This window comes from Eucalyptus grandis, chromosome 11, assembly GCF_016545825.1.
Source record: "Eucalyptus grandis isolate ANBG69807.140 chromosome 11, ASM1654582v1, whole genome shotgun sequence".
Classification (NCBI taxonomy): Eukaryota; Viridiplantae; Streptophyta; class Magnoliopsida; order Myrtales; family Myrtaceae; genus Eucalyptus; species Eucalyptus grandis.
Window position 1 is genome coordinate 7,100,082 of NC_052622.1, and position 20,136 is coordinate 7,120,217.

Genomic DNA, 20,136 nt, shown 5'->3' on the forward strand with positions numbered 1-20,136 from the left:
TTTGTTTATTCAGCCTGAAGTGTTTTCTTATGTTCCCCGGTAGCTACACGTTACGGCACTGCACAAATCATGCTGTCATGCACTAAAATAAACCAAAGTCTTTTTTCCCATTGTCACAACTTGTGGATGGATACATTTGCCTATGATGGAGGGAATGACCTCTAACTCTCTATTAACCATGCAGATTCTTCATCTTATCTTCTCAGTGAGATACTTTTTGTAAGGGGAGCCATCTTACTATTGCTATATGACCTCTCGATTTGACATTTTTGGCCTAACTGCTGACCCAATCTTCCATGCAAATACAAATCTATTGGCTGAATTTTCAGTCAATCAACCATTTGTTTATTCGCCCTGAAGTGTTTTCTTATGTTCCTCGGTAGCTACACGTTATGGCAATGCACAAGTCATGCTGTCATGCGCTAAAATATTCATATGCATTGCCCGTATTTTGCGTCTTTTGTCACTAGCAAAGTAATTGATTTTGATGCATCATAGCGTGCTATGCGGGATGCTCTTACCCCTATGCACCAAGCACCGCCTATAAAATCTACTTCCCCGGTAGCATTGCACTGCACAAAGTCAGAAGACACATTTGAATAAAACAGAAATCTGCCTTAAAATTTGTTGGGTCATCTAATTACAATCGCTATACGAAACAAGAAAACTAATGTTTTTTTAAATGTTTATCACCAAAAATGTATCTCTTTTATTTCTCATACATGGATTAGAGATTTATAAACGAAGTATGCATAAGAATTGATGGTGCCAACAACAATGTTATTTTGTTTCCGTTTTCCATTTGTTTCGGAATATACATAGAACAAGCAATAAGAAAATATTAAGCAACAATACAAATGTCTAATTGCTCATAGATAATTGTCTTTATTCTACATCTGATATCACTCTCAATAAGTAAGACGGTTCAAAACTCTTAGCTGGCATAGTTTCTCTAAACGCATTACATAACATAAAGTTATATTCCTCATCAGTGACCAAGGGAAGTGATCGCAAATCATAAATTCAAAGTGGAAACAGCACTAACGTTGCAAACAGAAAGGTCCAATGCAGAGTGATCATTGTGTGAACGAGAGGAGCCAGATCAAAGTCTTCAATTTTGACTCTCGATTCGTACCATTTCATTGACTCAGATGTATTACACATATTTCTACGTATTACATCACTCACAAAGTCATCAATTTGACGCATTATGGCATGAGATGAGGCGTGTTCAGACCCCTAGACTCCAAGCACCGCCTATAAAATCTGCTTCATTCTCATATGCTCTGCCCATCAAAACAGAGTTATCTTGTTTGAAATAAAATGGCTCGCTCCTCGTGCTTCTACATGTCCATAAACTTGCTTTTCTTGTACTTGTGGTCACATCCTATTGGTGCTCACAATCTCTCTCGTTCTGTAAAACCTCTGTGTCTCGAGAACGAAATATCTGCACTGCTGCAGTTTAAAGAGAGATACGACATCGCCAATGTTTCGAGGGGTCCTCTCACTCGTCCCAAGATTCTATCCTGGAATAAAGGTCGGGATTGCTGCTCCTGGGATGGAATCGAGTGTGACGAGAACACCGGCCATGTAATTATTCTCAACTTGAGAAGTAGTTTTCTCTATGGTTCCATCGACAGCAACAGTACCCTCTTCCAGCTTGCTCACCTTGAAAAGCTCGATCTCAGCGACAATCACTTCAACTATTCTCAGATACCGTCCCGAATTGGGGATCTATTGAGATTGACTTATCTCAATGTCTCTTATTCCGTATTTTCCGGTCGAGTCCCATCAGAAATCTTCAAGCTGACAAGGTTGGTGTACCTTGACCTGTGTTGCAATCTTGATCCATATACTTCTACACGTTTGTTGGAAATGCAACCACTAGGCCTGAGAAGCCTAGCTCAAAATGTGACCAGCCTGGAAGTACTGTCCCTTGGTGTCGTCGCTATGTCGGCCAAAGTGCCCAACACTTTGGCCAATCTGTCTTCCCTAAGAGCGCTGCAAATGGATGTGTGCGACCTGCACGGTGTATTCCCGTCCGCCATTTTCAATTTACCAAAGTTGATATATCTCGGGGTGGCTGACAATAAAGCTCTCATAGGACAATTGCCTTACTTCAACTCAAGTAGTCCTCTTAAACAACTGCGAGTGCCTGGCACGAGCTTTTCTGAAAGCTACCCGCTTCAATCGGTAATCTCCGTTCCTTGGAATTCTTGGATCTTAACTCCGAAACATGCAATTTGACAGGGTCGTTACCCGCGTCAATTGGAAAACTTCCTTCCTTGAGTTATCTTGACATAAGCGGTTGCCAATTCTCAGGGTCATTACCCTCATCAATTGGACACCTTCCTTCCTTGAGTCACCTCATCATAATTGGTTGCAATTTCTCAGGATCCATCCGGCTTCATTTGCTAATCTTAGCAACCTCGAATACCTGAGTGTCAGCATGAGCCCATTCACTGCCCAGACCATTTCCTATTTGTCATGGATTTGGAAGATTAAGAAGCTTGCCTCTTTGTATCTCCAGAAAATCAATTTATATGGCGAGATTCCACCTTCAATTGGAAACTTGTCTCAACTAGTGGAGTTAAGCTTTCTTGGCAACCAATTAAGCGGTACTATCCCATCTCTGCTTAGGAACCTCACTCGGCTGACAACATTGTACCTCCGAAGTAATCAACTATCAGGGTATATACCGTCTTGGCTTATGAGCATGACTCGATTGGTCATTCTTGACCTTGCGATCAACAATTTCCACGGTGAGATACCTTCATCAATCTCTCAACTCCAAAATCTCCAGGTCCTCTTCCTTGTTAAAAACAAATTCAGCGGCACTGTTGAGCTAGACAACTTTCTCAAGCTCAAACAATTGATGGTGCTGCAACTATCATTTAACAAGCTATCATGCCACACTAGTAGCACGAATGTTAATCTTCCTCAGCTTCGTGTCCTAGGACTGGCATCATGTAATTTGAGCGAGTTTCCGGCATTCTTACAAAACCAAGAGAGCATGCATTGGTTGGACCTATCGAATAACAACATTAGGGGAGAAATGCCCTTTTGGGTGTTGAACGGCAGTTCTAATAGCATGGAATACCTGAATCTCTCTCATAACTTTTTAGCGGTCTTGATCGATATTACTCGATCAATCCTTTACATATGTACACAATAGACCTATCTCATAACATGTTGCAAGGACCACCCCCGAAGCATCGTCGCCCATAATGTTCTACATAGTATCCAACAATAGGCCGACGGGAGCATTGCCACCATGGATCTGCAATTTGAGATTAGTAATCACACTAGACTTGTCTTCTAATGATTTGACCGGCGTGCTTCCGGTTGTTTAGGCAATATCAGCGAATCTCTCATGATACTAAACCTAAAAGGCAACAATTTTTGCGGAAACATTCTGAGCTCTTGGTGAGGGGGACGCGGTTGATGATGCTTGATTTGAGTGACAATCAGTTGCAAGGCAATTTACCAAGGTCCTTAGCCAATTGCAAGATGCTCGAGTTCATCAACTTTGCAAACAATCTTATTGTGGACAGCTTCCCATCATGGTTGGGATCTCTACCGGAGCTTCGTGTCCTTATTTTACGATCCAATAAATTCCACCATGTCATAGAGAGGCCTCAATCTAGTCAGACATTCCTTAAGCTGCGAATACTTGACCTCTCTATTAATGCATTTGTCGGTAAGTTGCCCGTGGAATTCTTTCATTCTTTGAATGGCATGAAATCCGAGACGGGAAACTTTACATACATGCACAAAAACCTACTGCCAAGATGGTATTTTTCCTTCACCTACTATGGCAATTACGATTTCTCCATGACAATGATTTACAAAGGGCTTGTATTGTATTACCCGAAGATATCAAAAGCCCTCACAGTCATTGACCTCTCTAGCAATTTGTTTGAAGGAGAGATCCTGGGTGCCATTGGTGATCTTAAAGGATTGCAGGGATTGAACCTTTCAAATAATCTCCTCACCTTTGGTCAAATCCCACCATTGTTAGGGAATCTCAAAGCGCTCGAGTCATTGGACCTTTCTTTGAACAAACTCTCGGGGCAGATCCCCCAGAAGCTAACAGAACTCGGGTTCCTTTCTGTCTTGAACATGTCTTACAACAATCTGACTGGGTCTGTGCCTAGAGGGAAACAGTTTGATACGTTTTCAAATGATTCTTTCAAAGGAAACTCGGGACTATGTGGGGAATTCATATCCACAAAATGTCAAGATTCAGAGGATAAGTCAGGACAACCTTCAACCCACCAAGAAGAAGGCCTGGGATCGGCAATTGAACTTGATTGGAAAATTGTTCTTTTGGGTTATGGGAGCGGCTTGGTGATTGGAGTGGTCCTCGGAAATGCATTCATCTCCGGAAACATGATTGGTTTGAAGGAAATGCCAGGAAGGCGACGGCCTAGTCGAAGCCACCTAGGAGGGGTAGGAACTCTTGGTTTGGCAAGTTTTTAATTTCTATAGATATTAGAACTTCCCTAAAAATGAGCTAGGTATTTCCTTCTCTTTCTCAAATGCATTTGTTTCTTCATAGTATTTTTATAGTTATTTATGTCGAACTTCATTTTCTTCATCTAATCTCTCATCACATCTATTTATAAAGCCATTATCAACTTGAAAACCCAGGTCATTTGCGCCTTTTCCTATAAATGTATAAGCAAAAGTACTACTGTTGAACACTCAAATCTGAATTGCCATATGGATTCTTCTTTATCCAAGGCTCACATCACTAGCTGAAACCCATTTATGGATTCTAGTAAAACAATCAATAGCAATGATACAATATTCTCACAACTTTATGCAAATCTTGGCTCTCATCCATGCCTTGATTATTTGCTTTGGTTGTTTGTCACCTCACAAATTGTACAGACAACGGTTGTATTGACATTTGAAACAAAATCCGCATTTGGAGATTCATTGGACAAGCACCGTGACAAATGATTCTTGTGAAAATATACATATCAGTTTTGCTTTTCGGATCTTCCTTTATGTTCGTGCGGTAGCAAATCGAATTCTCTTTCATAAAACAGCATATTATGCTGAGAACCAACATGGCAAGGTTGAATTTACTAAAGTTCTCACTATGCTGGGTAGTCATTTTCTTGGTTAATGTCATTTGATTTATGTGTTTAATCATTTCTTTTTTTCTCAAAGAAGGATCATTTGATATGGTGACTTATTATTGACAGCTGAATTTTGGCAGATAAATCAAGTTTCTGTCTTTGTAAAACCATGAAAAATAATAATAAATCAATAAAGGAAAGAGTCCGATTCGGCCATTCGTGCAAGGACCTGATCCCATTTGCCTCAGCCCATTTATTAAGTCTAACTCGCTCAAGTCGGCCCAGTCCACCAACCAGACCACTAGCCAAGCCCATCAGGAATTTGACCGGCCCGTTAGTATAGCCCATGAAGCCCAACTTTAAAATCCTTAAGCGACTTATGCACAGGCCCACATTCACAAGTTTAAGTCGGAGTCTCTAAAGCCTGTGAGAGCTTGGCCCATAAAGCGCGCATGTGCAGGAACTGAGGAGCGAAGGAATTCCGGCATGGGGACCATGTTACACCATATAGCACCTCACGGACTGACAGAGTTCCCTTCTCTCTAGAATTCGTAGCCCATTCTTCTTCTCCGGACATCGCTCGCCGTAGCCGCCCTCGATCGTCACTTCAATCCATCTCCACCGCCGCGAGATAAAGATTCTGATCCCCCTGTTCTCAGTCATTGGTCGCTGAAGAGCTTGAGCGGCAGCTCGCCATTTACTCTTTCGCTGATTCCTCCTGTCTTCGAAGTTTGCTTCTGTGACTGTCTTGCTCTGGTCCGATCGATAATCATTGCAGGCAAACATCCTTAGTTTACGAACCGTATCTGCTCTGTTTTTTGCTAAAAAGAGAGGCCGAGAATCCTACGTACTGATTGTGTCTGAATCTTATGTAACCGAGCTTCTGCTAGCGGTTTGAACTCCTCGTGTTTTGTCATATTCCTGCGTTTAGATCATTAGATTAAAATGTCTACCATGTGTTTGACAATTTTTATAGTGAAACCTACCTGTGAATTTGAGTAAAATTCTTGCATATTGACGTTTGGTTGATTCTTACGTCTTCAGAATAAGACGTCTGTGCTTGATCCTCTCATGGCACCGTTGAATTGACCTGCTGTGATGCTCATCCGAGACGTTGCCTGCTCTGTCTTTGCTTATTTCAGCCTTGATTTCAGTCCATTTCGCTAGTCTTATTGTCAAACGTGAATATATGTTGATTGATCTTTAGAGGCGGCTCAGAATAACATATATGAAAATTGATAAAACAATTAAATATTAAACTACGCTTTCATTTAAAAGTTTAACATTTTAAATAGTTGATAGTCCAACAAAATCTCACAAAAATGAAAGATATTAATATATATATATATATATATATATATATATGTATATCGATAATAAGTTGTTGATGGTTATATTTGAAACTGTATCATTTGGATAAAAGGACTACCATGTCATTGCACATGTACTTGTAGAGTTGGGGGTGTGACAGTGGTGGGAGAATTACCAAAAGTCCTAAACCAACCGATGTCCACGTCAGCACTAGTCGGCTAAAATTAGCCAGATTGACTGAATTGACATAAATACGAAAGGTTTTTGGACTAAATTGGTTTTTATGACTAAATTGGTACAATTGTAATAGGCTTATGACTTTTTTGATAATTTTCATGAAATAAACATATATATGATTTTTATTTTATATTTTTTATGAGTGAATATTTGCTTTGGGGCTGGTAAAATGTTGACAAGACCCCTCCTTAAAAATTGACATATAATGTATTTAATCAAGGTGTCAAGTATACAAATTTTTACGGCCTCCATGTTTGTGATCAGATTAACAATTGTGAACGAGAAAAATTCAAACGGGAAAAGCACATGCCTTGGTGGTTGACTTTTGCAAAATTGAGTAGACCCATTATTGAGACCTTGCATTATGCGCAGTAGACTGGCTGGCTATTGCAGCACTGCTTTGGCCCAGTCCTGGAAATATCCTGCATGGCTGTTTATATGATATGATCAAGTAAAAATTATTGACTATGAGATCTCGACCCCACGAGTTGGCTTAACGGTCGAGGCCTAGACATGTGTATGCTGTTGCAATCTTCCTTAGACCACGTCATCGTGTGGATGATCAACAACGCGCAGGTGAAAAGTCCAGAGAATCAAGAGAAGAGTCCTGAAAGTGGTAGCTATTGACAGATCAGAGGAACATAATGTCAAATGACAGATCATAGATAAGAGTCTCAAAAGCATGAGGAGGTGAGCCTGTGTTGATGGGTGGTAAATCCAGGCTTGCAGGCATTCAGATTCGATGTGATTGGATTCTATTTGACAAGTATTCTCTATCTTTATGACCACGAGTTCTGAGTGCCCTGATGACTAAGGCAACGAGAAAATTGTGACTATTCTTATGCTATTTGTAGCATTGGCCTCCAAACGTACCCCTGGAGAGACTTGGGGGTTCACATCTCCCATGATGCCGTGGAAGCTACTTCTACATCGTTGAATTAGAAAACGAGTTTGCTATGTCCCCTTCATGTAAATATAGAAGGGATATGTACACTACAAATCCTAAAAATTGTTACACAAATAAAATTGAATATTCAAATTTGCAAAAAAATTAATCAAATCATAAAACTTTTCAAATTTATGCAATCAAGTTCTAAAATTAATACTGTCAATTTAAGTAGCAGAAAACACCGATGTAACTTTTTAAAATTCCACATGACATTTTTTAAATAATTTTTAGCCAATTATTTTAAATTAGATTAAAATAATAAAAAAGCTAAAAATTTATTTAAAAAGGCAAAACTGAGAAGACAAAAAGAATAGGGAATCCGGACGACAAATCGCGTTGGAAGTCCACCACGAAGTACGATCCAGACTCTTCACCAATGGATTATTCCGATTCGTGGAGGAGGACGAGGTACCGTCGGATTTGGGGGCTGTCTCTGCTAAAGAGCAGAAGAAAAGTTGCCGAAGAAGGCAACGGAGGAACGGAGAAGATCGCGAGGATGGCGAATCAAATGGAGGTGTAGGCTGTAATTTATTCTTACTCAGATCTCTTCGTTTGTTCGCGCTTCCACGTTAGTCGTAACATGATTTGTTGCTTTCTTGGCAGATGTGCCCTTAAATATCCGTTTACTTCATTACTGAATAGTAGTGATTACAATCTCGGCCATATGTTTTGGGTTTCACTATAAGGAGCAACTTTTTCACATAACCGTGTTTCGGAAACAAAAATCAAACCATAGATGCCGGCAAACTGGGTACGGCCTAACTAGGTCGATTTTGAATTTCTTGTCGTCGAGATCTTTAAATGTCATTACTTCTATGTTTTGAAAGAGGAAATGAGCGTGAACTAGCAATAAGAGGAAACGAGTGTTTGGCAAAACCACTGCTAAATTAAATAATCTGGTTGAAACTCAGGCTGAGCTGTGTGGAACTTTAATGCCTCTCTCAAGTCTCAACTAGATAGAGTGGCCTTCTGAGGCTCTAAATCAGGTGATTTCACTCAGGCTGATGCTTGGAGCTTAACTAGGGAGAAAAAAGGCTAAGGTAACTTGGCATAGGCTAATTTGGTTTAATCCAAATGTGCCGAGATTCGGCTTTATATCTTGGCTTGCTATCCTTACCAAATTGCAGCAGACAGGTGATAGATTGTGCAAATGGCAGAACGTGAATGGTTTTTGTGTCCTCTGTGGATTGCAGCCCGAATCAACGAGACATTTGTTCTTTGATAGTTCTTTCTCCTCTGAAAAATGAAGTAGGCTTTTGCAGCTATGCGGTATAAGAGGTTTTGTGGGAGATTGGGACTCTGAGTTTATGTGGGTGTTGCAGACATCAAAGGGGAGATCTCTGGAAAGTCCTATTAAAGGTGGCAAGGAATGGTGTCATTTATTTCTCATGGAAGGACAGAAATACTATAGTTCAAAATAGGAGAGTTGCATGTGCTGAAAAGTTTCCGAGAGTATCTTGTTTGTGGTAAGGTTGCCGTGCAAATTTTTTTTTCGTTGAAGATACTTTTTTCACTCAGACACAACGAAACGTCATATAGCTAAGAAAGAAATCACATTATACCGCGTTTTTGTGCTTAGTTAAGATAACACGTCGTGTAACTACACAATAAAATGCCGTACCAAAGAGACAATCACAAACAATATGCTTTGTTTCTACTCATAGGCAATAGGGGTATAAAGATTGGGCCTAAAGAAAGGTAGATCCATCATTGAATTGCCTATGGATGATTGATGGGCTACAAAGATTGGGAAAATTATCCAAAAAGTCATCAACCTTTTACACTTTTATTAATTCATTCTAAATCTTTCAATTTTATCAATTAAGTCTTAAAAATTTTCACACTTTATCAATTAAAGTGCATTCAACCAATTTTAGATAAATACTGCTAACATAGACGCCGATCATCTTACATGACATGGTCCATGATAACATGAACATTTTTTAATAATATTTAAATATTTTTCGTCTTTTTTTTTTTTTCCTTTTTTTCTCTTTTCTTTCTTTTACTTTTTCCTTTTCTCTTCTCTCTATCTTTTTTTTTTTCTTTTTCCTTCTTTCCTTTTCCTTTTTCCCTCCACCGGCCACTACCAAGACTCATTGATGGTTTGTTGAAGTCACAGCCTCAGGCTAGGGCCGCCCTCATCAACCCTTGGCAAGGTCAACCTCGCCAAGGTAGGCGAGACTTGAGGCACACCAAAGCGCCAGCGACCTCCACTGGCTTGGCAAAGAGAGAAAAAGAAAATGAAAAAAGAAAAGAATGAAAAGTGAAGGATAGAAAAAATAAAAATATATTTTTAAAATTGTCAATGTCAATGTCAATCGTACTACATAGGAATGGTCGGTGTGCCAACACTCACTTAAGCAATTTACAACCAAAATTAGCCAGATTAACTCAATAAGCAAAATATGAAAATGTTTAGATGGGCGTGCCAACGCCAATTTAAGCAATTTGTAGCCAAAATTGACCTAATTAACTCAATGAGCAAAATATGAAAAATATTTAAAACTCAATTGGTAAAATTAAAATATTTATGACTAAATTAGCAAAATCGTAATAGATTTAAGATTTTTTTTTAACAATTTTCCACCCATAGATTTCATGCTTTCTTACTTCAGCAAATGAGGACCTTGTTTGCTACATTGTAATGCGTGGAGATGTCAAGAAGGTAAAATAGAGGATCTCAAGAAGGTTAAGCGTGTGTGGGTCCATGTTCCCAAGAAGTTTGTTCCCACGGCTGGGCCCAAGACTAGTGCTCGAGCCGAGTCCCAGCACTCAAACTTGGGACTCCAGTTGTACTCAAGACTTATTCCCAAATGTCTATTTCGTAACTTTCTTGTAATAAATGACTTTCCTATTGATTGGTAGATACAAACCAACATGCCTTTAAAATAAGCTCCTTTCGAAAAATTTCTAGCAAAGTTCATTTATTGAGAAATAAATTAAACTTGAGTTTAAACAAACTGTCTTGATTGAATATGGGACTAAATGTAATAAATTTGTTGTTTCTTGTGAACTGATGAGTATTGTTTGCGCAATGAATGAAGGATCTTGATGTTACCAACAACGGGAAAAGTGCAAAAAAAGTCCTAAACCTTTTGTCTTTGTGTCAATTTAGTCCTAAACCTTTTTTTCGGTGCCAATTCAGTCCTAAACCTCTTTTAAGTTGTGCCAATTCAGTCCTTTCCGGCAATTTTGACCGGATTTTGCTTTTGGACACCGGTCGGGCGACGTGGCTGATTGGCGCTAACGTGACAACTTTTAATAATATTTTAATATTTTAACATTTTTTAAATATTTTTTTATTTTTGTCTTTTTCCTCCAGCTGGTCGCCGGGGTCCGGTGACCGGCCGAGGCGATCACCGGCAAGGCGAGGCCGACCTCGCCGGATCGGGCGAGGTCGAGCCTCGCCCATGGCCGCCTCGCCGGATCCGGCCATGGGCGAGGCTCGCCTCGCCGGATCGGTGAGGTCGAGCCTCACCCCTCGCTCGACCTCGCCAAATCGGGCCATGGGCAAGGCTCACCCTAGCCAGCCTCGCCGAATCGGCGAGACGAGCCTCGCCCATGGCCGGCGAGGCTCGCCTCGCCAAATCCGGCGAGGGCGAGCCTCGCCCATGGCCGCCTGCCGAGATCGGGCCATGGGCGAGGCTCACCCTCGCCCGGCCTCGCCGGATCGCGAGGCGAGCCTCGCCCATGGCCGGCGAGGGCCGGCGAGGCTCGACCTCGCCGGGATCCGGCGAGGGCGAGCTCGCCCATGGCCGCCTCGCCGGATCGGCCCGGCGAGGCTCGACCTCACCAAATCCGGCGAGGTTGAGCCTCGCCCATGGCCCGATCGGCAAGGCGGCCATGGCGAGGCTCGCCCGCCGGCCTCGCCCTCGCCGGCGGTCGCCCGGCGGTCGCCGGACCTCGGCGACCGGCTGAGGAAAAAAAAAAATAAAAATAAATAATATTAAAAGTATTTAAAAAATAAAAATATTAAAATATTATTAAAAGTTGTCACGTCGGCGCCGATCATGCCACGTCAGCCGACCGGCGTCCAATCAGCAAAATCCGGCTAAAATTGGCCGGAAAGGACTAAATTGGCACAACTTAAAAAGGTTTAGAACTGAATCGGCACCAAAAAAAGATTTATGACTAAATTGGCACAAAGACAAAAGGTTTAGGACTTTTTGGCACTTTCCCCTACCAACAACATAGTTTAGTTTTCTTTATTTTCTATTTATTTCAAAGACAGAAACAAGACTATTCCAAACTCTAATTAATCTTAATTTCTCCGAATGCATTACACGGCGTAAATTACATACCTAATCAGTGACTCAAGGAAATGTATACAGATCATGAATCCAAAGTCGAAACAGCACTAACATTGCAAACAAAGAAGTCCAACACAGCGCAACCCAAGTCTTCAACTACCCTTTATTATTTTTTATTACATGTACCTTTTTGCTGCTTTCAGTATTGTTGACCCAAGTCTTCCATGCAAAATGCAAATATATATATGTATATAATATAATATGATATAATATATATGTGCTTTTGCTGCTTTCTCCACGGTTGACTCAAGTCTTCCATGCAAACGGAGATCGATTGGCTGAGTTCAGAGTATGTGCCCAGCAGCTACCTGCTACGGCACTGCGGAAAGTAATGCGCATGCGCATAAAATATTCATAGGTGCTGCGCGCGCGCGCACATTTATATATATATGCTTTTTTGCTGCGTTCTCCATGATTGACCCAAGTCTTGCACGCAAATGTAGATCGATTGGCTGAGTTCTGAGTAGGTGCCCGGCAGCTACCAGTTACGACATTGCGGAAAGTAATGCGCATGCACATAAAATATTCATAGGTACTGCACATTGTGCGTTTCATCACACGAAGAGTCATTGATTCAATGCATCGTAACACGAGATGAAGCGTGTTTATATCCCCAGGCACCCAGCGCCACCTATAAAATCTGCTTTGCCCTCTCATACTCTGCTCATCAAAACAAATTTGTCTCTATTTCGAACAAAATGGCTTGCTCGCCGTGCTTCTACATGTCCATACACTTTCTTTTCTTGTACTTGTCGTGCCAGCCTATTGACGCGCACATCCTCTCTCGTTCTGTGAAACCTCTTTGTCTCGAGGATGAAATGTCTGCACTGCTACAGTTTAAAGAGAGGTATGAAATCGCCAATGTTTCGGGTGGTCCTCGCTCATCCCAAGACTCTATCCTGGAAAAATAGTCAGGATTGTTGCTCTTGGGATGGGATCGAGTGCGATGAGAACACAGGCCACGTAATTGTTCTAGATTTGGGAAGTAGTTTTCTCTATGGTTTTATCGACAACAACAGTACCATCTTCCAGCTTGCTCATCTTGAAAAGCTCAATCTCGGCGACAATCACTTCAACTACTCTCAAATACCGTCTCGAGTTGGAGATCTGTCAAGATTGACTCATCTCAATCTCTCTGCTTCCGTTTTTTTCTGGCCAAGTTCCATCAGAAATCTTCAAACTTACAAGGTTGGTGTACCTCAACCTGTGTTGCAGTCTAGATGATAGACTTTTGTTGGAGATGAAAGCGCTGGGCCTGAGAAGGCTATCTCAAAATCTGACCGGCCTAGAAGAACTTCTCCTTGGTCACGTCAACATGTCGTCCCAAGTGCCCAACACCCTGGCGAATCTGTCTTCACTAAGAAGGCTGAACATGGATGTGTGTGACCTGCACGGTATATTTCCGCCTGCCATTTTTCATTTACCGAAGCTGCAATATATTAGTGTGGATGACAATGAGGATCTCACGGGCCGCTTGCCTAACTTCAACTCGAGTAGTCCTCTTAAAGAGCTGCAACTGGGAGACACAAGCTTTTATGGGGAGCTACCGGCTTCAATCGGTAATCTCCGCTCCTTGGAGATGTTGGATCTTAATTCCTGCAATTTGACAGGGTCCCTACCTATGTCAATCGGAAACCTTCCTTTGTTGAGTTATCTTGACATAGGTCATAACAACTTCTCAGGATCCATCCCGGCTTCATTTGCTAACCTTAGCAACCTAAAAAACCTAGATGTCGGAATGAACCCATTCGCTGCCCAGTCCGCTTCCTCTTTGTCTTGGGTTTGGAAGATGAAAAAGCTTGCCACTTTGAACCTCTGGAGGATCAATTTATATGGTGAAATTCCCCCTTCAATCGGAAACTTGTCTCAACTTGTGGAGTTATCCTTTTTTGGCAACCAGTTAAGCGGTACCATCCCATCTCAACTCATGAACCTCACTCAGCTAACTGATTTGCGACTCCAAACCAATCAACTATCAGGTTCTATACCTTCTTGGCTTGTGAACATGACTCAACTAGTCGTGCTTGACCTTTCGCGCAATAAATTCCACGGCCAGATACCTTCATCAATCTATCAACTCCAAAATCTCCAAGTGCTCCGCCTTTTCGAAAACAACTTTAGCGGTACTGTTGAACTAGACAACTTTCTCAAGCTCAAACAATTGGAGGTGCTCCAACTATCATCTAACCGGCTATCATGCCGCACGAGTAGCGCAAATGTTATTCTTCCTCAACTTGAGGTCCTAGGACTGGCATCATGCAATTTGAGAGAGTTTCCGGCATTCTTGCAAACCCAAAAGGATATGAATTGGTTGGACCTGTCGGATAACAACATTACGGGAGAAGTGCCCTTTTGGGTATGGGACGGAAGATTTAAAAAGATGCAGTACCTCAATCTCTCCCATAACTTCTTAACTGGCCTTGATCGATATTACCCGATCAATCCTTTGTATATGTACACGATAGACCTATCTCATATCATGTTAAAAGGACCACTCCCTGAAGCACCGTTGTCCATAGTTTCCTATATAGTATCCAACAACAGGCTGACGGGAGCATTGCCACCATGGGTATGCAATTTGAGTAAAGCAGTCACACTAGACTTGTCTTCTAACAATTTGACTGGTGAGCTTCGAATTTTGGGCAATATCAGCGGCTCTCTCATGATATTGAACCTAAAAGGCAAAAATTTCCACGGGAGCATTCCCGAGGTTTTGTTGAGGGGGACGCAAATAACGATGATTGATTTGAGTGACAACTAGTTGCAAGGCAAGTTACCGAGGTCCTTGGCCAATTGCAAAATGCTCAAGTCCATCAACTTTGCAAACAATCTTATCGTGGACACTTTTCCATCATGGTTGGGATCTTTACCGGAGCTTCATGTCCTTATTTTGCAATCCAATAAATTCCACGGTGTTATAGAGAGGCCTAAATCTAGTCCTACCTTCCTTAAGTTACGGATACTTGACCTCTCTATTAATGCATTTGTCGGTATGTTGCCTGTGGAATTCTTTCAGTCTTGGAATGCCATGAAATCTAAGATGGGGAACTTTTCATACATGCACAAAGATCTACATCCATCGGCGTGGCTTTCATACACCTACTATGGCGATTATGATTTCTCCATGATAGTGATTTACAAAGGTCTTAAATGGTATTACCCAAAGATACTAGATGTCTTCACAGTCATCAACCTATCTAGCAATTCGTTCGAAGGAGAGATCCCTGGTGCCATAGGTGATCTCAAAGGATTGCACGGACTAAACCTTTCCAACAATTTCCTCACTGGTCACATCCCATCATCATTAGGGAATCTCACAGCACTTGAGTCGTTGGATCTTTCTCGAAACAAACTCTGGGGACAAATCCCCACAAAGCTAATAGAACTCGGGTTCCTTTCTTTCCTAAATTTGTCTTGCAATAATCTGACGGGATCTGTGCCCAAAGGGAAACAGTTCGATATGTTTACGGATGATTCCTTTAAAGGGAACACAAGACTGTGTGGGGAATTCATATCCATGAAATGTCGAAATTTAGAGAATGCATCGGGACAACCTTCAACCCAACAAGAAGAAGATTTGGGATCACCAAGTGAACTCAATTGGAAAATTGTTTTGATGGGGTATGGAAGTGGCTTAGTGATTGGAGTGGTCATCGGAAATGCACTCATCTCCTGGAAACATGTTTGGTTTGAGGAAAATAATAGGAGAAGACGATGGTCTAGTAGGAGGCAACCTAGGAGGGGTAGGATTTCCTGGTCAGGCAAGTTTTCTAAATTGTGCAAATATTAGAATTTCCCTAAAAAGTAAACTAGGTATTTCTTTTTTTTTTCTTAAATGTACTTGTTTCTTCACAGTATCTTTTCCGTTATTTATGTCAAACTTTCACTTTCTTCGGTTAATTCCTCATTACGTCTATTTACAACCTCTCTAACATAAACTTACACTTTGTCTTTGTTGGGAAAACATCAATAGGGGAAAAAATGAAATCAAATTATGAGGCGTGAATACAATATCTTTAAGAAATTATTTATTCCACAAAGTTGCTAATAAAAATTAGTAAAAATCCTCTAGGATATAATAAAGTCTCAAATGAGAATACTATATAGGAACTTTAATATTTCTCCAAGAACTCTAAAAAAAGGGAAATAATTGAAAATAATGGCTATATTTCTTTTAAGAAAAGGAAATTTGAGAAGTAAAAATTATTAAGACGGAATTGAAGAATTTATAATGGTGTTTTAGAATAGATACAACCTTTCCTCTGAAAACGTTGGATTTTTAATGGATACTATTTCAAAGGACAAAGTGCAAATTCAGACAAAAACTAATAATAACCGTTTTTTTATTTGTAAAATCTGAATTTTATAACTTTTGAAAAGATAAAACCCTTCAGAAGCTAACCCACGTAGCTCATAATATTCAATTGTTAGAAAACTTCCACACTTATATAATGGACCAACACTCCCATCTTTTATATGTGGGACAATGCACTTTTATTTGTTTTGCAAACAAACCATCAACGGTCTTTTTCTTTATATAAAGCCACTGTCAGCTTGTAAATCAGGCTCGCGTATGCCTTTTTCTATCAATGTTCAAGCAAAAGTGCTCCTTTCGAGCACTCAAATCTAAATTGGCATAGGGATTCTTCTTTATTCAGGGTTTACATCATAAGCTGAAACCTGTTTAACAATTCTATTAAACCAATCAATAGCACGGTACAATATGTTCATAGCTTTATGCAAATCTAGGCTCTCATCTACGCTCCAATCATTTGCTTTGATTGTTTGTCACCTCACAAATTGTGTAGACGGCAGTTGCATTGAAATTTTAAACGAACTTCGCATTTGAAGATTGACTTGCCAAGAACTATGACAAAAGATTCTCGTGAAAAAAAAAAAAATATATATATATATATATATATATATATATATATATCAGTTTTGCTTCACAAATTTTTTAATTTGTGTGCGGTAGGAAATAGAATTCTCTCTCATAGAGAAGCAGACATACAAACATACATATGCAGAGAACCCCTATGTTACAGTTGAATTTCTTAGAGTTCTTACTATGCTTACTAGTCATGTATTGCGTCAATGTCGTTTGATATTTCTGTATAATCTTTTCTTTTTTCTCAAAGAAGGATCACTTGATATGGTGGCTTCTTGTTGACACGAAATTTTGCCGATAAGATTTCCGTCTCTGTAAAAACAAAGAATAATAATAAATCAATTAATGAGAGAGTCCAATTCGGCCATTTATGCAAGGACTTTAAACCCATTTGCCTTAGCCCATCCATTAAGTCTAATTCGCTCACTTCACTCAGCCCACCAACACGTACCGATCACTGCAGCCCATGGGCCCAAATTTGAATTCGCATTAAGCCACTTGGCACAGGCCCAGATTTACAAGTTTAATTCAGAGGCCATAAAGCCCGTGAAGTTTGGGCCATATTCCAACCATCTCTCTCTCTCTCACTCTCCATCCGGAGGTTCAAAGAGGAAGTGAGATGAGCGAAGGAATTCTAGCAAGGATGCGCGAAGCGGAACGTTTGCGGCAGAACCGACTCTCTCTCTCTCTCTCTCTCTCTCTCTCTAGCTTTCTCTTAACAGCAGATGATACACCAGAGAGCACCTTATGGTCTGACCTCACCAGAGGTTCTTCTCTCCATAATTGAATTCCAGAGAATTCCTAGTCAACTGACCTTCTCCAGACGTCACTCACCGCCGTTGATCGTCGCTTCAAGCCAGCTGTGAGCAAAGGCTCTGTCGCTGAAGAGCTTGAGCCGTGTTCGTTATTTACTCTTTCGCTGATTTTCAGTCTTCGAGTAGCTTCTATGACTGCCTTGTGCTGGTTGGATCTATATGTTTTGATCGAACCATATCTGCTCCGGTTTTAGCCAATCAGAGGCAGCAATGAAAGTGTTTTTCTTTGATTAATTATTTCAAGCAACATCTCATTTCAAGAACATATTTTCAAAATCATTCATTTTCCGTCTAGTGTGCTTTTCAATTTTTCCTGAAAGTTACTTTTTCACTTGGATATAATGAAATGTCATGTCATCAAGCCAAAAAAAAAAAAAAAAATCACATTATGCCACGTTTTGTGCTTAGTTAAGACGAAATAACATGTAATCGCATGATAAAAAGTCGCACCACATGGACAATTGCAAACGATCTACTCTGTTTTTACTCAAATAGGCATATATCAATAGAACGATCAAGCTCGAAGCAAAGTAGATCCACCATTGAATTGCCTATGGACGATTAATGTCCTACGAAAATTCGCTCCGATGGGCAACAAACATAATATCATAATGAATTGAAATTATCTTCAACGGTTCTGCTTGAGCATAATTTATCTCGACACAAAATTAAGATTGATTGAATAGGAAGAAATGTATGACTAGCTCATTGGAAAATGTATCCCAAAATTTCCAACAGAAATCGGTAAGAAGAATGGTTACTTTGTTCCTTCGCTCCCGTTCAAAACATTTAAAACATCTCCAGTTTTGTTCCTTTGATCATGGCAAGGCAAGCTCGGTTGCACCTTAGCCTGACATTTTAGGATTTGTCTTTGAGTACTTACTTGGTTTTTTTGGTTCGATTTGTACTGAGATCACGTATGAAAACCCAAATTAGCTGATCATGGGATTTTTTAGAGGTTCAACTCATGTCCGTCCGGACGAATCAGGTCATTATAGATAGTATCAAAGCCGGCAAACAGGCAAGAATCGTGGGAATTTGTCCTTCCTCCTTGGTGTGGTTTTGAGCTCCATGGCTGGATCGCCACTGACGTCCTCGTCGGTACTATGACAGGTTAAACTCTTAAGTAAATTCAAGTATTGTAGCCTGAAGATTTCATGTTTTCCCTTCGGCAAATGGGGACCTTGGTTGCTGTATTTTAACGCGTGAAGACGCCAAAAAAAGGTTGAAACAGAGGACCTCAAGAAGGTTGAGGCTAGGGGTGTGCATCCGGTCCGGGTCAACCCAGTTCCCGGATCGGCCCACCCGGAAAACAGGATCGGGAACCGGTTCCCAAAAATCAGACCCTGTTTGAACCGGTCCAAGAACCGGTTCCGAGGGATTACCCACCCGGGAACCGGATCGACCGGACCGGTTTGGGAACCGGTTTGAAGCCCCCAAAACACACGCAAAAGCAAAACCTAATATGTTTCTTTCTCCTTTCTGTCTTTACCTCTTGAAATCGCGAAGCACCCGAGCACCGACGCCGCCTCGCCACTCTCGTTGCACCCCTCGCGCTCGCACCACCGCCGCCATTCCGCCGGTCATCCGAAGCTCCGCCCGAGCCGCGACCCCCACCGAGCTCTGCTGGTTTTGCCCGCGAAGCCACTGACCCCCACCGAGCTCGCACCCGAGCACCGACGCCGCCTCCGTTCGAGCTCCCGTGCTACTGATCTACCACCGCCTGAACGACGCCCCCTGCTCTACTCGCTGACGCCAGCTGAAACCGTGTCGATCCTTGCCGCCCTCACCAGCCGCGATACCAGCAGCCCGTCAAAGCCACTCTTTGTGCTGATCTGCGTCGACCCGACGTCGCGCGTCCCCGAGCCCCCTGCTGCAGCGCCGCTCGCTTGCGCTGCCCTCCCCTGCGAAGCCACTGCTGCCCTTGCTGCTGGGTCCTCCTCTACTCGACGCCCGACAGGTCTGCTCCAAGATTTACCTCTCTCTTTGCCTGAAATGAAGCTTCTCTATAGTTGTTTCTGTTATTTGGATGACAAGGTATGAGATTATTATAATCTTCTTTCTGCAATTAAAAAGTGCTGGAGAGTTTTGAAAGCTCTTGCTGTTTCTTTGGTTATTTAGATGTTTATTCCCCTGCATTGTTAGATTCGTTGAAGCATGAGCAAGCTAAAGATAATACCAACAACATTAGATTCTGTTGCTTGTGGAATGATGTATTATAGCATGGTAGGTAAAGTCTTGTTCATTTTCATTTAGAGTCGGGCTTAGGCATTCGTGGGCCAAGCTTTTGTGTCAATAACAAGTGTCCGTAGTAGGGAAACTAGTTTGTTAGAATTAATCATCTATTATCATGGTATTTAGCTTTATTACTTGTTTAGTTGTTGACTCCAGTTTTGAGGACATCTTTATATTTTAATAAATAGATTACATAATTAATTAATAAATATATGAATATGTATGATCAGTGTCTACACGTGATTTCATAGTGAGAAATGAGTTAAGAATCAAATTCCGCTCTCCATAACCATCTCTG

The 20,136-nt window shown here is 41.2% G+C and overlaps 1 protein-coding gene across 1 annotated transcript; it reads left to right on the forward strand.

Moving 5' to 3' along the window:
- Positions 1-1,323: 1,323 nt before the first annotated feature.
- Positions 1,324-19,646, forward strand: LOC120289688. Its single transcript, XM_039305004.1, has 7 exons — positions 1,324-2,193; positions 2,531-2,691; positions 3,354-4,470; positions 12,662-12,747; positions 13,116-14,469; positions 14,917-15,582; positions 19,113-19,646. The coding sequence occupies exons 1-7, from the start codon at positions 1,324-1,326 to the stop codon at positions 19,644-19,646; spliced, it is 4,788 nt and encodes a 1,595-aa protein (XP_039160938.1).
- The last annotated feature ends 490 nt before the right edge of the window (positions 19,647-20,136 follow it).